Raw genomic sequence first — 15,978 nt, 5'->3', positions numbered from 1 at the left:
TGCCAACCCTCCCCCCCCCCCCTTCAAAATAAACCTCCAGAAATTACCTGAAGAGAGAACAGAAGTGATTCTGGTGATGAAGCACCATATCATTGGAATAAAGCCAACGCTCAGTGGAATACCTTTGACACTCTCACCTCAAACTGTACTACAGAAATAGACAGCAGATTTCTAAGAGACCTTTTGAAAGTAAAATGATTAACTGAAAATTGAAGAATGGTGGTTGTACCAACTGTGTACCATTTGAGTTGCTTTCCAACATTTAAGATGTCCATAGTCAAAGAAAATATTAGGACTTCTTAGAAGCATACAGAAAATTCTTCAGTTCCCCAAATGGAAACTTACAAAGTGGGTATGAAAAAAACAAAGAATGGAATATGCTACATTGCTACAGAGAATTAGCTAAGGATTTTTGGGTATTTAAACTATGCATTTTATAATCTCAGATAATCTGGTTTATTTTATGTATTTTTACTTTTGAGTCTGAATTTTCCTCAATTGCATTTGTTTTTAAAACTACTATATTTTTGTGGGAATTTTGTTGATGTTGTTTTAGTCTAAAGTTTCTGAAACACATTTTCAACAAGAGCTCAGCAAAGTATTTTTGTCTGGGAATATGCTTTCTAGGTTTACTTCATTATATAGCCCCAAGTGAGATCCTGGCCACACTGATGTCAACGGGTGTTTTATCATTGACTTCAGGATTTCACGTCTTGTTTCTAAATTGGGAAGGTAATCACACAAAATATACAATTTGGGGTAAGTAATTGACAACAAGAAAAAGCTGTCTTAATTACTTTTATTTTTTTATCGAGTGTGAATTATTTCATGCAGTCCTTATTCCACCTGAGTGATGATTATCGGAACATTCTAAAGAAACAATTATCAAGTTTAGTGATGGTAGAAACAGGCTGCTTTTTTTTTTTTTTTTTTAAAGGGCTGTGGATAAACCCATGTGCATGTTCCCCTCCAGCCTCCTCCATCCCTCCTCCACACTCCTTTCTACCTTCTCTTCAAATTAAAAAAGTAGTTACTTTGCCTGTGGTGCACATCAGTATGAAGTTATATCTGAGATAATAGCAACTTTGGGTTTGTATTAGAATAAAACTTTCATTACAGATGAAAAGGCTGAAAATTGTTTAAAATTTCTTATCTAGTATCTGGAACTCAGACAATCTTTCCATTCTCTGATGAAAAAGTCTGGCATTAGGAGAATCCAAAAAATTTAAAACATTTGACTTTGCATAAGTAAATCTAAGCCAAACCGCACCCCCTCTCCGCCCGCCCCCCGGCCGCTGCTCCAACTCATTTAATATTCTACTTGTTTTTGGAACTTTATACCAAGAAGAATGGAAAAAATATAGTGATTAGTTTGACAAATGAAAAGCTTTATTTGATTTCTACTACTATCTAATTATTCATTAAAAGCAGTCACAGTACAGGCTCAGAGATCAAACACTCCTACAATTAGTTTCTCCTCAAAGCACCACGGGATCGAACATATCTGAGTTCATCGTTTTGAATAGCGCATGCCATAAAGGAAAAAAAAAAATACTTACATTAGGTCTCAATCCTGCTGCCATTTCATAATACTTCTCCGCTGCTTCATTGAGACTGGCTTGTCTATTGGTGCAGGGAAAAAAAATAAAACTACACTTAGTTTTTGTTAGGTAAACATGGAAAGTGTACAGATGGGACAATTGTATTTGCTTCCACCATTTAAAAGTATCCTATTACCAAATGCCAATATAAATATTTTTATAGCTCTGAACATCAGTTCTCTACAATGAAATGCTCTTTTTAGTCTTATTCACATTTTAGTTCTAATAGGATTTCTGTGTACATTGCAAAGAAATACAGTGGGCCAGATACCGTGGAACAGCCAATGCAAGTTTATGGCCCTTTGCCAGGTTACACCAGCTGAAGATCTGGTAAAATATTTATAAAATTAGCCATACCTTCAAGTATTATCTATGTCAAAATTTGGGTTGTAACAAAGCAACTCAAGTCTTTATTCCCTTCCAATAACACTGTCATAAGGATGCTGACATATGCACAAAAACAACCAAACAAACTGAAGGAATGCCACGTAGGTTACACCTTCCACCATTATTAATATTTTGCTTATTACAATGCTTAAACCAAACAGAAGGACAAATGTAGTATGGTTTCCTGTACCAAGAGGTAGTTAAAAAGGAGCCCAGGTGTCTTATCTGTAGACTTCTCACTCTTGACAGGCGACTTTTGGCACGTTTGTCTGTTGGGGGGGCTAAAGATGCATTCTTTGTTAAGTTCATATTCTTATCCTGTGGCACATTGTCTTGCAGCTTTTAGAGGATGGAAGAGGTGGGGAAAAAAGCATAACAAAACTCAGATTTCATCATTTTTTCCAGATTTCCAGAACGCTTGTAAGTATCATTTCCAGAACACTTGGATCTGCAGGTTTTACCTATGAGGTTTTTTAAAACTGTTTATTGTTCAGGGATCATAGATTGCAGGTGTTAAACCTCCATTCAACTTTCCACTGGAGTTTTGAAAATTAACCACACAATGTGCTATCGGCAATTTATTCCAATCAATGCATTTTGATAGACAGTAATTGGTCTTTGGAGTAATATGGAGGAAGGAAAATCCTTTTGAAGTTTCACATAGTTTTCAAGCAAGTTGAAACCATTTCCTGACAAGCAGTTTGCCACAGGAAACCCAGTTTATACCCATCAACTGTTTTAAATTACTCTGCACATTTATCAGCTCAGTGGTTGAGTGGCTAGAAGTGAGTGTCTAAAAATATTCGTTTAGCACACTTCTGAAACATTCCTGCTGTTTTAGTCAAAGGGATGTTGTGGCACTTAAAACTCCTGAGCAAAAAGCTAAATTTCACAACTTAGTAAAAGACAAGTAAAATTGAACGTGTCAGGTAGCTTTCGTTTCACAGAAGGTCAGGAAATACAACAATCCTAAATGCAGAAAATGTCTGTACAAACAATGTCCCTTGCCCAGGAGGTAAAGAAAAAAGGCACATTTTCCTTAGGAAAGAATTGCTTGCATATGAACATGGAATGGATTGAAATTCATGCCCCCTCCAGCCAATTGGAAATACATTACTCTCTTTCCTTCCTCAAATATATCTTGAAACATGGACCATTAATTTTCAAGTTGAAGTCAATTTGAATTTATAGTTCCTTATTAAAAATTGTTTTTTATAAATGTATTCAATCCATACTAATCTTGTGAGGAAAATGCAAGTTCTATTATTGGGGCATTCATAAACAGTTCCTTCAGCTAAGGTACAGTAGAGTTCTGATTCACATTCTCACTGGAAATCTAAACTAGAATTCATTAAGTTAAGCCCTGGAATGGTTTCCCCTTGAGAAAAATAAAAGACATGGAGGTAGGAAATTGCAGTAACCCTATGCCACTAAGCAGCAAATGGCTCTGGATCAATGTCAAACAATGGAAGGGTTCCACTGGAGGAAGCATAACTTAGAGAAAAATATTAGATACAACAGTGATAAGAATAAAATACAAGCAAGGAAAAGGAAGCCAGGAGAAACTGGGGCATAGCTAGAGAAGAAAGACTGCTTTCAATCATTATGAATTATATCCTAGGCTTTCCATGGTGTGACCTTGAAAGCAGACCTGACTTCTGCTGCTTGACTCCCAACGTTTAAGTACAAATATCTGCCCTCTTCCACAACATAACTTGCTGTCTAGCATTTAAATCCTGGTCAGAAGCAGCCCTTAAACTGAGCCTCTAGACCAGTGATACTCAGACTGAGACTCAGGAGCTGCAAGTGGCTCTTTAATGTGTCTCCTGCGGCTCTTCGCAGCACATGATATTAAAACACTGTGTGATATAATTAATGTAATTTGGCTCCTGAACCACTGAGGTCTGAGTATCACTGGTCTAAACCCACTGGTTCTTATCCTTATGTATGTCTCATAGACTCACAGACCCAGACTTTAACGCCAGAAGGGACCATTGTGATGATCTACTCCAGAGGTAGGCAAACTACGGCCCACGGGCCACATCCGGCCCATGGGACACTCCTGCCCAGCCCCTGAGCTCCTGCCCTGGGAGGCTAGCCCCCAGCCCCTCCCCTGCTGTTCCCACTCCCCCTCTCCCGCAGCCTCAGCTCACTCCAGCGCAATGCTCTGGGCGGGGGGGTTGCGAGCTCCTGGAGCAACGCAGCGGCAGAGCCGGGGCCTGACCCGGTGCTCTGTGCTGCGTGGTGGCGTGGCTGGCTCCAGCCGGGTGGCGTGGCTGGCTCCAGCCGGGCGGCGTGGCTGGTTGTCCCGGTGCTCTGGGCGGCACGGCTGTAGCGCCACCAGTCACTGGTGCTCCAGGCAGTGTGGTAAGGGGCCAGGGAGCAGGAGGGTTGGCTAGAGGGCAGGGGAGTTCGGGGTGGTGGTCAGGAGGTGGGGGTGTGATTGGGGACAGAGGTCCCCAGGAGGCAGTCAGGAAGGATAGGGGGTGGTTGGATGGGGCGGCGGGGGGCAGTCAGGGGCAGGGGTCCTGAGGGCAGTCAGGGGACAGGGAGAAAGGGTGGTTGGATGGGGCAGGGGTCCCGGGGGGGGCAGTCAGGAATGAGAGGAGGGATTGGATGGGATGGTGGGGGTTCTGAGGGCTGTCAGGGGACAGGGAACAGGAGATTGGATGGGGCAGGAGTACCGGGGGGGCCGTCAGGGGGCAAGAAGCAGGAGGGGTAAGATAGGGGGTGGGACCAGGCCACGCCTGGCTGTTTGGGGAGTCACAGCCTCTGCTAAAATACAATTTTGGAAATGTGATGCGGCCCTTGGGCCAAAAAATTTGCCTGCCCCTGATCTAGTCTGATCTCCTGAACACTGCAGACCACAGAGTGTCACCCACCCACTCCTGTAATAGACCCATAACCTCCGGCTGAGTTACTGAAGTCCTCAAATCATGATTTAAAGACTAAAGTTACAGAGAATCCACTATTTATACTAGTTCAAACCAGCAAGTCACCCATATGCCATGCTGCAGAGGAAGGCAAAAAACCTCCAGGGTCTCTGCTAATCTGACCTGGGGGAAAATTCCTTCCTGACCCCAAAACCCACCAGCCAGACACCTGGGAAAGAGTTACCTGTAGTAACTCAGAGCCCTCCCCATATAGTGTCAATTGACCACCTGTGATATCTCACAATTGGACTTTAGTAAGTACGACTCATAAGGTCCATGGACACCCAAATAAAAGATAAACAATTCAAGGCTGATTCATTTAAATTATTATGTTGCTAATCAGCCCTTAAAGTAAAAAAAATATATATCAATAAAAGTGGTGATTACATTATATTTGTCTAGACATGCAAATATTTCAGTGGGAAGAAGGATTGTTAACCTCGTCCACTTGGCATCTGCTGTGTTATAAAGCCCTGAATTGAAAGCTCCTGGTGTTAAGTGAGAATCTGGCATCTGCCCGGCCAAAGAAAACCGGGAACTTCTATGTAAGGAAAAATAATCTAGAAAGCCAGAATTTGGCACTAAGTCTTAATTCTTAAATGAAACTTTTGGTGCTATAATAAAATCATGATCAGACAGTAAACATTTCAGCCTTCATCCTATTTTTATTTATGTCCCTCAATCACCCTCCACCCTGTTTTCAGTTTCTTAGAACTTTGCCAAACTTCAACTATTTGGGCTACATTTTGCATGCTGAGCATCAGGCCTCAGGCTGAAGTTTGTTTCAGACACACAGGCACATGACTCCCAAAGGCCCTGAACCTGCAGTGAGCCTCAGATAGGCACACCTATGCCACTGAAATCCTATTACCTATTACAGAGCTCATTGCAAGTACAGGGTCTTCGTTAGGAAATATCAAATTGACTGTTGAATAGGTACTAGCTATTCTTTAACTCTAAGGCCTGCAATCTAACTTGCTTTATTAATATTAAGGAATTTCTCTATAAATTAGTCTATTTCACAAAAGCTAAATGATAAATTGTATTTCTGTAAATATTTGAGTTTACATTAATATATTTCAATAAAACAAGGCAGTAGTCAAAGAAATATACAAGATAAGCATGACAGTTCAATATTTGAGTTTAGGCAATTAGAAGTAAACTGGATTTCCTAATTCTGTATTGACATGAGTGATAACATTTTCAAATCCTGCTTTCCTTGCTGACCAGAGTCATCCCACTAAAGTAGTGGGACTGTCTGAGCAAGCCACGCCAAGCAAAAAGGATTTGCTCCTGTTATGAGTACAAAGAGTAACTTTGTTAATTATTTAAATATTCACATATTCATGTTATGTAGGAATGTTTATATTGCACAGAGGAATGAATGTGGGTGTTTGTAGTTAAACATTTATTCTACTCTGAGTTAATGTTTATGGGAAAAAGGTGCAAGAAAAGTTGCTCACTAAAATAAGATACACTTTAAATGCAAAAGCTACTAAAATTTTTTAATAGTGTTTGTAGTGTTGTTGTAGCCATGTGGGTCCCATGTTGGTTAGAGAGTCCAGGTGGTTGAGGTAATATCTTTTATTGAATCAACTTCTCTTGGTGAAAATTCAAAGTCTAATAAAAGATATTTCTTCACCCACCTTGTCTCTCTAAAACAGTGGTGGGCAACCTGCAGCCTGCCAGGGTAATCTGCTGGCGGGCCACCAGACAGTTTGTTTACATTTGTATGGCTGCCTGCAGCTCCCAGTGGCCATGGTTCATCGTTCCCACCAATGGGAAGCGACGTGTGCCACAGGGATGTGCTGGCTGAGCTTCCCAAAGCTCCCATTGGCCAGGAACAGCAAACAGGAAAAGCCATTGGAAGCTATGGGTGGCCATGCAAATATAAAACTATCTTGCAGCCCACCAGCAGATTACCCTGATGGGTTGTGTGCGGCCTGCAGGCTGGAGGTTGCCCACCACTGCTCTAAAAGATGTAAGTCAGTTTATATTTTTGGCTTTACAAAAACCTGACTTTACCTCAAAAATCATATTGCTATCATGTATTGTTGTTATTACCTTCCTGTAATTTTGAACCTCTTGTTCTACATCCAGGCCAACACAAATCCTGTTGTTTTTTAATAAACAATTTATTTTAAATCCATCTCTTCTTCTCTGTAACCATAGCTACAAAATTCATCCCCTGCCTGGTTAACACCTCTAATCTAACATTTTTCACCTCACAATCCTCCAGTCCATCTAGCATCTAAAATACTCTTTCAGTTGACAATCAGCCTGCACAATTCCTCTGGGCCACTCCATTGTCCATTGCTTACTATGCTGTTTAAAATTCTCAGCTTTGCTTTCAAGGCAGCACCCACTTACCTCTCTGTTCTGGTTTTGTTGCATCGCACCTTGCCACCTTTAATGCTCCATTTATAACCATTCACCTCCTTTCCTTCTCACCCATATCTCTACACCCTCTTTCCTTCTAATCCAACTGCCTGGAACCATCTCAGTTCTCTGTCATTCAAATTCATCTTGAAAACCCACCTCCTCCAAAAATCCCACAAACATTTTGGGATGGATTTGGAGCTGCTACAATAACTTTTGAATATATATTCTGTTAATCTGACTGTTATTTGTTGTTTACTATACAGAAATATTGAGTGAATTCACTAGCAGGATTGTGAGGAAATGTAGGCAGGAAGGAGGCAACAGACCAGCTAATAACCTCTCAGCAAACACCCAGGACTGTTGACTTTAATGATGCTGCCCGGACTCCTGCTAAGCCAGACACACCAATTTAACCAGACTCAGAAAACAGTAGGACTTGGGACTGAACTTTGACACACTCCAGAGAAAGTGAACCCAGAGTGTTGTAGCCTGGGACCCAGTCTAAGGCCATGTCTACAATGCAAGCTTTGGTCAATGCAAGTTACATTGCCATACAGCCATCAAAGTTTGTATATCATGTGGGTGCATGCATATATGGCTGCTTGAATCAGCCCTGTGCTTACTCACCAGAAGTGCTTGTCTCAATGCAAATTGTGGTGAACCATAGGTAGGTATCCCAGAGTGCCACTTGCTGCCATCCATCATAATAACTTTTGGGAAATGTTTGCAATGTGTTGTTGGATAGGCAAGACTCACCCAGGGATCAAGTTCCCAGTATGCAACTTTCTCCATCCCATAATGCCAGATATATCCCATAATCGGTACACCGTTTTTTAAAAACCCCACACAGTCGTGCAGCACTTTTCAGTATCTGCCATCTCTGACAAAAGCACAGAGCCTGCAGAACTCTGCACTATTCTCATGAATGTTGCAAACACAGGTCGCATGAAGCTCCTCTTTCCAGACCTGCAGGAAGTACCATAACAATGAAGGACATTACAGTTTCTTTAAGGACAGTTTGCTGAGGAACATAGTGAAAAACTATTCAAGGCTGTTGTTGGTGTTCATGGAGCAGCTGCAGATGTTGGAGTGCTGCTTCAGGGCATGAGAAACGAGCACTGACTGGTGAGATAACACAGTAATGGAGATTTGGGATGACAAGTAGGGGGTGTAAAACTTTTGGATGTGAAAGGCTACATTCCTGAATCTGTGTGCTGAGCTCACCCAAGCACAGGGACACTAGAATGAGAGCTGCACTGACAGTAAAGAAGTGAGTGGTGATGGCACTCTGGAAGCCTGGAATGCCAGATTGCCACCAGTCAGTGGGAAATCCTTACAGAGTTGGAAAATCCACATTAGGGGCTGTTGTCATTCAAGTGTGCAGGGCCGTTAATTGTCTCCTGCTACACAGGACTTTGACTCTCAGCAACGTGACACAGTGGATGGATTTACAGCAATGGGGTTCCTGAACTGTTGTTGGGCACTAGCCCACCTTCCCACAGAGTACATCAACAAAAAAGGCTACTTTTCTATGGTTATGCATGCACTGGTGGATCACTAGGGACACTTCACTGATGTCAGTGTGGGCTAGTCAGGGAAGGTGTATGACACACGCATCTTTAAGAACACAGGTCTGTTCAGAGAGCTGTAAGCAGGAACATTCTTTCCCGACTGGCAGATTACCATTGGCGATACTGAAATGCCAGTAGTGATTCTGAGGGACCCAGCTTCCCTCTGGCTCATGAAGCTGTATGCTGGCCACCTCGACAACATGAAGGAAATATTCAACAATGGGCACAGCAGCTGCAGAATGACTGTTGAATGTGGTTTTGATAGACTGAAGGGATGCTGGAGGTGTTTACTCACTAGATTGGATGTCAATGAGAAAAATATCCCAATAATTACAGCTGCCTGTTCTGTCCTGAATAATATCTGTGAGGCAAAGGGGGAAAAGCTGCCATCAGGATGGAGGTGGAGTGGCTTTCTACTGATTTAGAACAGCCAGACACAAGGGTCATTACAAGATCCCAATACGAAGCTATGCTGTTGACGAAGTCTTTAGAAGTTGCATTCTGCAACTTAATAAAGATATGTTTTTGGAGAATCAAACTAGAATTTTATTCAATGGAGGGGGAGGGGGGAAAGTGCAGAAAAACAACATGCAAAAGACCCACAGGCAATGTAATGTAAACTTTTAACAAATTGGAAAGCCAGCAAACATTTCAGTGCACAAATGTAATCCATTGGGGCTACACATACCTCAAATGTGGTTCTCACAAGTCAGCGTATGTGAAGCTGTGGTTCTCCTTGCTGTCCTGTGGTCTGGAGTGGTAAGGGTAAGGATGTGACCCATGATAACACTTGGTATGCTGGGGCGGGGGGCGGGGGAGATATAGGGAATAGCAACCATGGACGGAATAATGGAAGGGAGTTTTGAAACTTATCTTTCCCTTTCTTCTTATTGACACTTCTTCTTTGGAACACCTCAACACAGCACTGCTCTCCAGTCCTGCCATGGTGAGTATGGTCTGCCAGGGATAGGGTGAGGGAAGGATTTTCTGTTCCATGTGAAACAATACAATTTTGGTCCCTATTCCATGGGTACAAGTAGAGGGCAATGGCACCAACTACTGGCATTATTTTCCACATGTGGTGATAGTTTTAGATTATCATTTAATCTTGAGGGTAACAAAGACACTGAGTACACAGCTGCTACTGGTGTCTCAAAGCTGCTCAGGCCTGTATGCTTCTAGTTTATTTACTGCAACAGTGCCAGCTGAACTCATTGTGAAGCGACATGGGAAATTGTCTACCACAGAGAAAGAAATAAGGCAGCTATCCCTAAAAACACTGGTAAAGGATTGCAAAGTATCTCCATGAAAGTTTCATCAAGGTCTCTCGGGAGGATACAAGGGACATCCCTATGTTCATGAACAAACTGTCCTGCATGGCCCCTTGTCTAATCCAACATGGAATGAAAAGCAGATGCCAACTCTACCTCTGTTTGTTATACCTCTACTCTTTTGTCTTGTTAGCTTGGCTGGTAGGACTGGATAGAGTGTGATGGAGTCTCAAACAGATCCTGGCTTGTGGCATGGCTGCAGCCTGCCACCTCTCTTCCTCCTCAGTATTCCCACTAGTCTGAGGGGTGCTGGTGAGATATCTGCCACGTATGGCATGCAGTTTGTTGTAAAAGCAGCAGAACTGCAGGACGCAGTTAGATCTATTGTTGGCCTCCCAGGCCTTGGACTATCCCGGGCAAAGTTCCTTTAATTTCACATGGCACTGCTGCTGATCCCTGTTATATCCCTCTGCCTGCACCCCGATGCAATCTGTTCATAGATGTCCATGTTTTTGTGGCTGGCCCATAGCGGTGTTTGCACAGCCTCTTCTTTCCATATGCTCAGGAGACCATTATCTCCTGTCTACTCCTGGCAGGAGCGCATCTACTGTGTGGAGCCAGCATGGTTGGTTGGGTAGCTGCACGCAACAAGGAAGAGCTGTGAGGTGTGCTTGCCAAGGTAGACCATCAGGAAAAGGCATTTCAAAAACGTAGGGGAGGGCTTCCAGTGTTCGTAACCCCATGGCAGTGGAGTCTACTACACTCACACTGTGTTGACCCCAGTATGTCAATCTTGGCTCCATGCCATTCCGGGAAGTGTATTTACTCAAAACTACTTCCCTTATTTTTGTACGTTATATATGGTATATTTTCTAAAGCAAGATATAACCTAACCCAAACCATTTGTGTTCAGTCATTGCTCTTCCTTTTAAGTACATAAGAAGCATAATCATTACTAAGTTATCCTAGAAATAAAGCCTGGAGACTAATATCGTAATATGGGGTTAATGTAATTGTTTAGGTAGAAGCTCAAAGTTGCTGAAAGTCAAGGTGCATTGGTTTTAAATGGAAATCTAAATTTTCAGATACCAGAACAAAATTAAATACAAGACTGCCTCTGAATCAAGGGGATCTGATAATATCATTAATCACTCCTGTATTTCTCAAAGTCTCCATAACCCTTGAGACTGATATTTAGACTTCTAATCAGCTTTCTACTCCCTAATGATATTTATATAATATTCTTTGGTATTTCCAATACTCTCAAGTTACAGTCAGAGCAGTAGAGTTCCATTCTCTTATTTATAGCCTCTTTATTTTTGTGACTCAAGTCTTTAAAAATAATTTAAAAGGCAATGTTGCTGAAGGTACTGTAGGAAAATAAGATATATTGTTCTCATATACAAACAAAGATGATTACATGCTTGTGAAATACAGACATTTCCAAGGTAGTGAATAAGGCGTGTAAAATACAGAAAAGTTAAAAATAGACTCACTAGAGTCTGCAAATGTTTTTTTTCTTCCTTATTAGTTATAACAAAGCTTTCAAAGGGGGCATTTGATTAAAAAACAAACAAACAAACAACACCACTCGCTGTAAGCAAATACTGCAGAGTTTGGGGTTAGGGGAAAAGAGAGCGCAAGAAAACCAAATAAGAATAAGGTAGAGAACTAACCTGAGCATATGGGCTGCATTGAAGACAACATCAAACTCTGTATTGTCCAGCTCAGCTGCTTTCTTTGCCATTTCAGCTGCTTCTATCAGGCGAGATTCTTCTAGGAGAAACTGACCTGCATGGAGGATATGGATGTTAGCTCAAAGGGGAAGAAGTAAACAGTATGATGGAGAGTGACACATGTGAAAATCAGACATCAGACACTCAAAAGGAAATATGTTTTGGAAGGAGACAAAATTGTATGGAGGGTGTTTTTTGTATTGTTACTAGTACAATGGCAGAGATGCTGTAAATTATAGCTACAGCCTATCTATCTAGATGCCCTTCTTTGATTAGGTGAAATCTATACCAGTTTCCATACAGTCAATTAAATATATCTTCACCATCCTATGTTTAAGTAACATTAGAATTTTTGGTTTATCATAAATGTAAACTCTAAACCAGGGTTACCACTGTTTAATGCAGTCTGTTGTGCATTGTGCCTTACTTTGAAGCACATACAACATAACACGAGCCAACTATACATAATCTTTTATACCAAAGTCTTCATCTTGCTATCCAATTTCTCATTCTTCACTGTATGCAGTGTTCTTGTAGCCATGTCAGTCCCAGGATATTAAAGAGACAAGATAAGTGAGGTAATAACTTTTATTAGGCCAATTTCTGCTGGTGAGAGAGACAAGCTTTTGAACTTACAGAGTTCTTCTTCAGGTTGCCTGAAACTTGAAAGCTTGTTGCTTTCACCAACCGAAGGTGGTGTAATAAAAGATATTACCACACCTACCTTTTCTCTCTGATTCTATATTCACATTATTACGATAAACCCAGGAGTAATTGCTTTGAAACCAATGGCGTTACACCAGTGAAAACACAGTGTAAATGAAAGAAGAATTTTTACTTTAACTTTGTTTTCTTAATTTTTCTCGTAAGTAATGCTATTACAACAACCCCGTACATTTATTATCCTTTGTTTTTAAGAAAAGTAACACTAAATGAGTTAAAAACATCTACATGGCTATAGCCAGTATGTACAAATCCATTAAAGAGTATACAGATTCATGGTATACATTCATAGTGCACACTTTTTTAGTTGTAAAACTGCCCAACAGTTCTATAATTTTTGAACTAAACAAAGTACAAGGGGGAGAAAAACCTAACACTCAGATATTGGCAGAAATAGAGAAAATATTTCTACATGTATAGGAGTTTCAGTCCTGATCAAATGTTTTCATCCTGAAGAAAACACTGAAAACCATGAAGAAAAATGCTGAAACACAATAATCTGCTTTGGAGAGAAGTTTTAGTGAACAAAAAAATAAAAATAAAATAAAATAAATAAATGACCATGCTGTACAGGCTGTTCTCTACTTTAATATGCCATAATAAATAGTAAAACTGCAGGCAGATACTATGGATAACAAAAAAGCTATAATAGTCGCAGAACACATACAATAAAAGCAGAAAATGACACAGTGCGCTCCAGCATTCAGAAACAATGCTCCCAGTCACTGTTCATTTCACACAGAGGGAGAAGACATTATTTATGCCTGAGGGAATTCTGCACCAAAAACCTAAAAATTTTTTGCACAATATTTTAAAATTCTGCAAATGTTATTTATCAATAAATAAATGTGGAGGCTCCAGCATGGCGGTGGAGAGCACAGGCCACTGACTGCACGAACATGGGAAATCACCCTGCAGCCCTTTGCTCCTCTGCAACAGGCACACCAGATGTAGGCAGCCCAGCAGGATTCAAGTGTGGAGGGGCTTAGTGTGGGGGAATCCAGGTGTGGGGTGAAAGGGTTCAGGGTGGTGCAATTTGGATGCAGGCAGCTTGGTAGGGGGTCTTGGTGCCATGGGGATCTGGATGCACAGGGGCTCGTTGGGGGGTTCCGAGTGCAGTAGCAATGGGACTCTGCAGGGGGGTGTAGGTGAATGTGGTTGGGGCTCAGTTGTGCGGTCTGGATGTGGGAGGGATGGGGCTTCGCAAGGGGGGTCTGGGTGTGGAGGGCTGGGGGAGTGCAGCTTGGTAAGGTAGGGGTCCAGGTGCAGGGAGGGATTCATTGGGGTGGGGGTTTGAGTGAGGTGTACTCAGTGGGGGGTGCTCTGGGTGCAAGGGAGGGTCTGGATGCAGGGGGTGAGGCTTGGCAAAGCGGGGGTTTGGTTGTGTGGGATTTGGTGCAGAGAGAGTGAGGCTCAGTGGAGGGGACTAGGTATGGGCAGGTCTGGATGCACAGGAGTTGGGCACACAGGTAACCCCTTCCCCCACGACTGAGGAGTGATCAGGGCAGGAAACTGGTTCTAGGGGGTGCAGAGTTTCCTGCTGCCTGGGGAGGTTTCTGGGGGTGGGTTTGACCTGGTCCCTGAAGGGGAAGAGGAAGTCCCATACTCTCCAGTCTCTCCAGAACTAGCAGCTGAGCCCAGAGTTGGTTAGAAGCCACCGGCCGGGGCGTACCCAACCCCTCCCTCCTCCATGGTGATTTAACTCTCTGCTGGCTTCTTTAGACCCCTGAAACAACGCACCCATGCTGCCGGAGAGGGATGCCTGACTGCTCTTGAGGTTTCCCTTTGCTTCCCCATCAGAAAGTCATTTTTCTGCAGGGAAGCAAAGAAATCTGTGGGAGACATAAATTCGGCACGTGCACTATGGTGCAGAATTCCTCCAGGAAACCTGCACTCCCCTACTCGCCCCCCCCCCAAAAAAACCCCTTCAAAATCGTATACCCATGTTTTACAAGCATATGCTAATAGTGCTGTACAAATAACTGAATATTCAGTTCTGGTGCAGGTCTGAAAAAAATGAAAAAAAATCATTATGGGTCAACCCAAACCAAATATTTCAAAATTTCAGTGAACTAAAACAAAGTTTCATTTTGTATGTACTGAAAAGTTTTTCAGAGTGTTTTTTTTTTATAAAGACTTTTATAACTTTTTAAAGATACAATTGAGGGAAATCCTGAAACAAACCCTCTTTTTGAAATGAAAAAAGTCAAAACATTTTGTTATGCAAATGAGAACATGAACCATTTTCACATTTCAATTTCCACACATCTCCGCCCCTCCCCCCAAACCAAAACAATTTGCTGAAATTGACTCAAATTAGTGAATTATTTCAGATGACCTGAATATGCATTTTTTTTTGGCAAAAAAGTGTTTGCAGGAAAAATTTCATCCAGCTCCATATGTCAAGACCACATGCATTACTTTGTATTATGTACCAATTATTCTTATGTAGGCTACACACTAACAAATCCCAACTGTAACAGTGCAGGCCTCACTGCTGTGGCGCCTCCTGCTGGTCCTCTCAGGGAATTAGCTCTTTCCAGAGCAGAGCACCCTCTGCAGGCCGGTATCCCGTTGCCGCTGGACCCCCAACATCCCGCCCTGGACTCCAGTGCCCCGTTATCTGGGGTGCTGACCCTGGCAGTAATCCCTCACTCTTGGAGTCTCCCCTCCCCGGGAAACCCCCACCCCCTATCCCCACCTCGCGTCAGTTGTAGGCTACTGCCAGTCACCAATTAGCCCCCGCTCCCTGGGGCAGACTGCAGTATAAGCCACTCATTACAGGCAAGGTTTGTTTTTTGGACCTGCTGCCTTTCTCTGCAACCCAGTACCTCTATGGGGCCTTGGACAAGGCCCTGTAGCCTGGGGAGTTGCTAGCCTGGAGCTCCCCAGCCCCTCTGGCCTTTTCCCAGCCCTGCCTCACTCTAGGTACCCTGAGCTTCCCAGCAGCCAGGCCCCTCTCTTTCTGAAAGCAGAGAGACACAGTGTGGGGGCTCCTGGCTTCACTGGCCTTTATAGGGCCAGCTGGACCCTGATTGGGGCATGGCTCCCAGCTGAGGCTGCTTCCCCCAATCAGCCCAGCTTTTCCCCTGCCACAGCCCTCTCCCGGGGCTGTTTTTAACCCTTCGGGGCCAGGAGCGGGTGACCACCCCGCTACACCAACATTAAAATCCTGACAGATAAGAAAATCTGTAAAAGTTGGACCAAATTTCCCATCCCCTCAAAACCCAGCTTTTAGTCTCAAATAAAGCCATTAGGTAAAGCTCTGAAGGAAATAAAATAAGATTGTTGGTTAGACCTATGAGAATGGGCTAGGACAGCAAAACAGAGTTAAATCACTGAACCAATTTCTTTTCGTTCTAGAAATCCATCCA

The 15,978-nt window shown here is 42.6% G+C and overlaps 1 protein-coding gene across 1 annotated transcript in view; it reads right to left on the bottom strand.

Moving 5' to 3' along the window:
• TMTC2 (transmembrane O-mannosyltransferase targeting cadherins 2) overlaps positions 1–15,978 on the bottom strand; it is a 356,223-nt gene that overhangs the window by 26,297 nt on the left and 313,948 nt on the right. Inside the window, 2 exon segments of the mRNA XM_054027472.1 lie at positions 1,560–1,623; positions 11,822–11,936. Of these exon segments, the coding sequence (XP_053883447.1) occupies positions 1,560–1,623; positions 11,822–11,936 (179 nt within the window).

Source organism: Malaclemys terrapin, chromosome 1 (genome assembly GCF_027887155.1).
Source record: "Malaclemys terrapin pileata isolate rMalTer1 chromosome 1, rMalTer1.hap1, whole genome shotgun sequence".
In the NCBI taxonomy this organism is placed as follows: domain Eukaryota; kingdom Metazoa; phylum Chordata; order Testudines; family Emydidae; genus Malaclemys; species Malaclemys terrapin.
Note: the sequence above shows the minus strand (reverse complement) of the source record. Positions and strands in the feature narration are given on the sequence as shown.